At 39.1% G+C, this 7,570-nt stretch overlaps 1 protein-coding gene across 1 annotated transcript; it reads right to left on the bottom strand.

Annotated features, from left to right (window-relative positions):
* GCK72_022583 (uncharacterized protein) lies at window positions 1-3,474 on the bottom strand (the record flags this gene model as incomplete). Its single annotated transcript, XM_053734914.1, has 5 exons — window positions 1-336; window positions 382-735; window positions 1,212-1,403; window positions 1,937-2,596; window positions 3,445-3,474. 5 exons carry the CDS (start codon window positions 3,472-3,474, stop codon window positions 1-3), a joined length of 1,572 nt encoding a protein of 523 aa, XP_053578480.1.
* Between the last annotated feature and the right edge of the window lie 4,096 nt (window positions 3,475-7,570).

Below are 7,570 nucleotides of genomic sequence, written 5' to 3'. Positions count from 1 at the left end.
TCAAACTTTATCAATGTGTACTACGAATTTCACAAATGACCCACCTTTCTGTTTTCTGAGAAAATAGATGAGGGGAATAGACTCGACCACCGTAGAACCACCGATTGAATAGTTTAAATAGAAGCGTCCCATTTCCTCGTGTCCCAGACCAAGCAGAGTGAGAATATAGACGCCTATAATTGGCAGATACCCGAAAATAACGGCGACAATCATTTCAGCAATTATTGATCGATAATAGACTCTGATCTCAGCTTTTGTTGAGCTCGGAATGAAGCCGGCGAATTCTCTATTGATTTTCGCCAGGCGAAGGCGATATAATTCGTATGGAAGGAATGCCTGTTAATTAAATTGGTTTTTAATTAATTGAAAAGACTCAATTACCATAGTAATAACGATTAATGCCAGGGGAAGCATTGTAGTCCAGTTTTGAGATGTGTTGATTGCTCCAATAGTACCCGCAATATCGGTTTCCGCCGGCTGCCAGAAACACGAAGCAAATATTCCGTTGATAATAAGAGTTAGGGCGGTGAGTACTCCGAAGATAATGAAAAGTCGATATCCTTTAGGGGACATTGTGATCAAAATCTCTAGGGCGATAATTTTGAGGAGCAGAATAGTGAATTTGGTGGAGACTAGGGACCAATATTGTATTAGGAAGAATCTGGGGATGCTATCGTCCGGGAGAAGAATTGATGAGAAGACGATGGAGAATGCATTGTTCTTGATATGATAACTCTGAAAATGATAGATACAGTAACCTATGTAGTCGTTGTGGTGTTTTATCCATACTTGTCAACCGGGCCGAAACGGGCCGACACGGGCCGGCTCATAACTCGCGTCAAACTCAATGTTTTGGGCTGAAAAATATACCAAAATGTAGATCTCGACGAGTTCTATGTCCGTGACCTACTACGGGCCGGATGTCTATCCGTTAATATGTCGCGGGCCGAGTTAGAATGGTTTTTTGGCCATTTTCGCGTTTTTTGGCACTTTTTCCCGGCCAGTGGCACATTAACGAATAGCCATCCGGCCCGTAGTAGGTCACGGGCATAGAACTCGCTGAGATCTACATTTTGGTTTATTTTTCAGCTCATAATAATGAGTTTGAAGCGAGTTACTAGCCGGCCCGTGTCGGCCCGGTTGACAAGTATGGTTTTATCGATATCGCCATCACTATCGCTATCACAACCGCCTTCCCCCTTTCGACTTACCGGGCTCAACACGAAAGTTTCCATCATCAGAAATAGATTATAAGCAGTCGTCAGGTGGATTATGATCTTGTATTGTGGTATAGTCTTGGGCTTCTCAGTCTTGAAGAGGATATACCAAAATAATAAGAACAATACGATTGAAACAAAGTTGACCAATGAAGGGAGAAGAGTTGCCAGGTCGTTGAACATGATCTGAAATTTTTTTTTTGTTTTATTAGTTTTTGATAAAAATAAGATACGAGGAGAGATAACGGATAACGAGATAGCGGAAGAGAGAGAGGAGGGAGAGAGGTAATTAAGGGGGGGGGGGGGGGGGGTAATTATAGGGCGTTGAAAATCAAAAAAGGAGAAAAAAAGAAGAAAAAATCCATTGTCGCGTCCTGTTCCTGTCCTGAGTCGTGCATCCTTTATGATAGCTTATCTCTGAAAACAACCAATTAGTCTATAATTCTGCAACCTCGTTCCACGGAAATATCAAAAAAGGAAAGTCCAGTGGAGCGAAATTGCTATACGTACCTCCGATGTTAATCCTCTATCATCTCCTCCAATCTGCCTATAGCACAGTTTCGCTCCACCGCGAAGATGGCGTTGCCCACATTACCCCTTGTGGATTGATCTGACCGGGTTTTTCTGGAAATTTCTTTTTCTTATTGATGTCCTATTCCCTATCGCTATGGCTATCTACGAACTATGCTATGAGCTAAGCTATGAAACTTACTTAAAACCTTCCACACCACCAAAAACGATCCAGTTGCCTCGAGGCCCGCCATTACAATGATCCAAACACCAAACGCCTCTCCGATCTTGATTTCCATACCAAAATAGACGGATAGAGGGATCAACACCACGACTGGAGCCAAAACGGTGATCCCATGAAAGACAATCTCGAAGAGCCCACCGGCAATCAAAGCCTGGCGTGGCTTCTTCGGACTTTCCTTATGGGTTGCCAAGGTGTAGAGCACTTTGGTATATCCGAGACTCAATAGCAAGCTCCATCCCATTAGAACGATCGACACGATGTTGTATTCCCCATACGCAAAGCCCACAATAGGGAAGGCTTCGATGTGTTGGTTCCGTTGAGTAATTATGGAGAGGCAATTGGCATCATGGAGCTGAGGACCATAGGATAGCCAGGAGATACCGGGGATGAAGAAGGAGGCAGTGATCAGAAGAGCACTAGCAACCACGACACTCCCTGTGAGAATTTGATCCTTTCGATTCCATTGGTTGATTGAATGCCGGTGCTCTGCCATCCTCCACAGGCAGATGAGTGGCTTTAGGGCAGAGTAGAGGAGGATGGTGATGAGGAGGAGTTGAGTGAAGCGGTGGTGGAAAATGGTGGTTGGGGACAGGAGGAAGAAATTATAGTTTTGGAAGAATGCGGTCTGGAAGAAGGAGCCTTGTGCTGAGATCGCTTATAACTAGCTAAGATTGGCTAAAATGGTCAAAAATCGTCTGAGATGGGTCAAAATTGACCAAGATCGCTCAAAACCGCTTAAGATTGTTTTAGATCCTCTAAGATTGCTTATCATCATATATCATATCACATAAGACTGTCTAAAATCGTCAAATATCGATTGGGAGCTTCTGAAAGTGCTTAACATCGATTTAGATTGCTTACGATAGTCTAGAATTGTCAAAAATTGCCAAAAATGGTTTAAAATTGTCTAAGACTGGCTAAAATTGGCCAAAATTGATTATGATGCTCTAAAATGCTTTAAGTTATCTTAAGATAGCTTAGGATCGTTTTAGATCGCCTAAGATTGTCTAAGACCAATTGGAATCAGCGAAAAATTGGCTGAGATCGTCAAAGATTACTTAAGATAACCTAAGATCATTTGAGATCGCCTAAAATGGGTTTACGTGGTCTAAAATTGGTTAAAATCGGTCAAAATTGGCTAAGATTGCTTAAAATCGGTTGAGATAGGCTGAAAGTGCTTAAGATCAGCTTAGATAGCTCTAAGACAACATAATACTGTCTAAAATTGCCTAAAATCGATTGGAGTCGGTCAAAATGGTCAAAAATCGTCTAAAATTGCCTAAGATCGTCTAAAACTGTCTAAAATCATTTGAGATCAGAAGATCTAAGGATAATATGTAGAGATGTCTGTCCAGATGTTTGTTTGTTCGGATGTCTACAAGTTCAGGTGACGGACGGAAGAGTTGACTATGTCTCTCTGTCTGTCAGTCCGGATGTCCATCCCTATTTCTGTTTGTCCGAATGTCCACTCACCTTCTCACACTTCTTGTCCACTAGTTGCATGAATATAAATAAATAAAATATTAGAATTCCAAAAAAATCATATGGAGCATGACCTTAACACAAAAAGTCTGTTGAATAATGTATAAATCTGATGGTACTATGATACTGTATTTATACTGGTCCTGAAGGCCACGCCCACCAGTTACTGTAGCGGTAAACAAAACGATTATGCAGTCCTAAGAGACAGATGGGTGGAGCTTAGAAAAGAGAGAACGTGGGGAGGGGAGTATCCGAGGACAAAATTTGAAAAAAGAGGGGACCAACCGGTTGTCGGGAAGGTACTTAATTAGTGGGTACAAAATAGGAGAGGCGGGGAAAAATTAAGCCGGAGCAGGAAGGGGAAAAACAAAAATGTTGAAAATGAGCAGATGGAGAAGAGATTTGAATTTGAATATAAATTCGGGTAATAATTGGTACAAAAACTTTTTGGACGGTTCGAAACCGAGCCGTTTCATAAATGATTTTTTCAAAAGAATGATCAGTTTCGATGCAAGTGCGCTCCATTGGACTATACGAAACTATTCAAAGAGTGATTGAGCCGATAGAGCTACGTATCGAATGTCTAGTCAAGCTGTATTAAAGAACATGACACAAATCAAATTGCGAAAACTAGAAAGGTAGTAGATTGAATGTACACTTTTGCCTGTTCTAACAGACTCCCTCGTATATTTTCAAAAAACCCACAATTCTACTCATTACAAACACGTAATATGATGAAAGAACTGGAATCGTTTCAAATACTTCTTCGTCTTTTTTGCACTCTCCGTCTGACAAATGCAATACAACTTAACTGCTCCCAGACCCCGCTTTAAGTGCATTAAAAAAATTAGGGACGAAAAGAAGTTATTGGAACGAGGCTCGTGGGAACTTTACACTTTTGTGTGAACTCAGAACACCCCTCTAAACGTTTCGAGGAGCCAACGTTTCACAAACAGATGGCGAGAAAGAGAAATTTCCAAGACAGAAAAAAAAACATCAGATCTTGGAAGTCCAGCAAAATGTTTAGTCCAGCACATTATTCATCATTTTGGAAGAATATAAACAAAATTGGTAGACACCAGAAAGCATGACGGCCCAGAAACCCGTCTGCCCGCTGAACCCTTCAGTCTTCTCTCAGAACATCGATAGTTAGTTTCTAGCTAAGACATAGGAAATCATCAAAATGGGAACAATAGTTTTTTACTCAGACGTCCTACAGTATGCTTTTAATTTTTTAATGTACATAAAGCGGGGTCTGGGAGCAGTTAAATTGTATTGCATTTGTCAGACGGAGAGTGCAAAAAAAACGAAGAAGTATTTGAAACGATTCCAGTTCTTTCTTCATATTACGTGTTTGTAATGAGTAGAATAGTGGGTTTTTTGAAAATATACGAGGGAGTCTTTTAGAACAGGCAAAAGTGTACATTCAATCTACTACCCTTCTTGTTTTCGCAATTTGATTTGTGTCATGTTCTTTGATAGAGTTCCACTAGACATTCGATACGTAGCTTAATCGGCTCAACCACTATTTGAATAGTTTTGTATAGTCCAATGGAGCGCACTTGCATCGAAACTGGTTTTTTTGTTGAAAAATCAGTTATGAAACGCCTCGGTTTTGAACTGTCCAAGAATTTCCTGTACCAATTATAACCCGAAATTGTATTCAAATTCAAATCTCTCCTCCATCTGCTCATCTTCTCCATTTTTGTTATTCCCCTTCCTGCTCTAATTTTTCCCCGTTTTCCCCTTTTTTGTAGCCATTAATTAAGTATCTTCCCGACAACCGGTTGGTACCCTCTTTTTTCAAATGTTTCAATTGTATATACTCTGCGTCTCTCCCCTCCCCACGTTCTCTCTCCTTTAAGCTTCACCCATCTGTCTCTTAGGACTGTATAATCGTTATGTTTACCGCGTCTCCGATGTTCGAGTGATTTTAGATCACATTCGTCAAGCGCCTCGAAATACGATGTATACGTCATATTGAATTTCTTATAAACTCTGAAAATAAAGGATTTCTGGACTGATTCCAGCATTATAACGTTCTCCTTTAGAATAGGTGATGTGACCACAGTGCCTTATTCCAGTAGAGGACGGATGTAAACCAAGTAGCATTTGATGAATATTTTCCACGAAGCATATTTTAGGACCGAAAAGAATATATTTATCCTTTGATGAGCTTTCCGAATAGTTAACGCATTATCTATCACCAACCCATACATGCAACGGACCGGGCCGGGCCGTGACGAGAATTTCCACGACCCGGCTAAAAAAATTTGAACTGAAATTTTGAACGAAAATTTGAATTTTTTTGAATTTTTTCCCAAAAATGTCGAATTTTTGACTGTTCTTCAGAATTCAATCAAAAGCTATTTATGCATCAAAAATTGAAATTTTTAATGTTAAATTTCAAAAAAATTCAAAAAATTCGGTAGAAAATAGGTACCTTTTTTTGGAGCCGGGCCTTCGGGCCTTAAATTTACAAGTATGCAGCAACCAATGGTTGCAGAAAGGAGCAAGGGCAAGACTACTTTTTTCATTTTCTACTCTAGTTTTAAGACTACATGATAAATCGCGCCAGTACCCCAGAAATATGTAGGCTAATCTACACACGTTGGAAACATCTTCTCTTCGTATCACTAATCTGCGACTCCATCCATCTTACTATCTTGTTGTGTTTAACTAAGAAACCTTTTCCCCTCTTTTTATTCTTTTTTTCTGCGCTTATCTCATTTTGTTCAGCAAACCTCGTTTTGTTATCTTATCAGTTGGAAATAATAGGTATTTTCAATTTCGTTTTTTGTTTTTTTTAATGCGCCCGTTGATTTTTGTTGTTTTTACAACGAAATTCAGCAATGATGAACAGTAGATTTTATAAAAATATACTAATTGGTAAACAAGAAATAAGTGAAAAAATGGAACTTTTGTGAATAATTTGGAAACATAAACGCCTTGGAAAAGTCTGAAGTTTCACTTTTGTAGTTGAAAACTTTTCGGCAAATCTGATTGATCTCTTATTTTTGTTCCTTGACTCTCCGTTATTCTCCCTGATTCTTGTTACAATTCGCCTCTTTCTTCTTTTTCTCTCATTTCCACGCATAGACTGGCTGTAACCCTGGAGGCGCCTCAATCAAGCTAGGGATTGGCAACAGAGAATTCCGGTGATTACGAAGAATCTTTGGAATTACCGCATGGCTACGAATCAGATGATATCCATTATCCCTCCAATTAGTTACAAAAACCTTCTGAGCTGAATCGAGACGAACAACCCGAATGGAAGACTCTGATTTGGTTCTATGAATTTTGTGTAAGTATTTATCTTTTGATAAAAACTGAAGATAACACTATTCAAATTTCAATGATAAGGACAAACTTCTGTAAAAACTAAGCTAATTAAGTACATTTTGTGATTTTACTTATGTCATCATTTTGAGAAAGAGGGTTTCTTGCTGAAGAGACCAGATCCTCTTTTTAGTTTTGTTTTTAATAGTCTTACTGTCCAAGAGTATGGTCGAAACAGTGTTAGTTTCTCAATTTGCGTTCTGTTTTTCAGCTATTCTCAAAGTTTTCATGGATTTTAACAACAATTTCAGATATACACATTTATTGTCGCAGAAAACGTCAAAATTTCAAAAAGCGTTGATGATAGAGCAAAATGCAAAAAAAATTACCGAGGTTACCACTAAAATATGACGATTTGTGATTAAATAGACAGTTATGGAAATTAGAGTATCGTCGGCTGGAAATTGCAAAAGTGAGAGGTTACCAGTGTCGATAGCGTTGTCGTTGATGGTGTTATACACTGTATGGTGCCGAAGTGAATTCGTGACAATTTTGCTGGATGGTGTTGCCTAGATGATTCGGCTCTTTATGATTTACCGGGGGGTTTTAATAATAGACTGGGGTTTTAAGAATAGACGGGAATTTTGAGAATAGAAGGGGTTCTAAGAATAGACGGGTGTTTCAAGAATAGACGGGGGTTTTGAGAATAAAAAATTATACTAAAAACCCCAAAATGGTCAGAAATGACTACAGTCCCTCCAGTATACATTTTTTTCATAGGCTTTTCCAATTTTTTTGGTTTCTTTTTTTTAGTTTTTTTTCTGCATTTTCTCATTTA

Source organism: Caenorhabditis remanei, chromosome X (assembly GCF_010183535.1).
Source record: "Caenorhabditis remanei strain PX506 chromosome X, whole genome shotgun sequence".
Taxonomy (NCBI): Eukaryota; Metazoa; Nematoda; class Chromadorea; order Rhabditida; family Rhabditidae; genus Caenorhabditis; species Caenorhabditis remanei.
The sequence above is the reverse complement of the archived record's forward strand: the minus strand, read 5'-3'. Positions and strand labels throughout refer to the sequence as shown.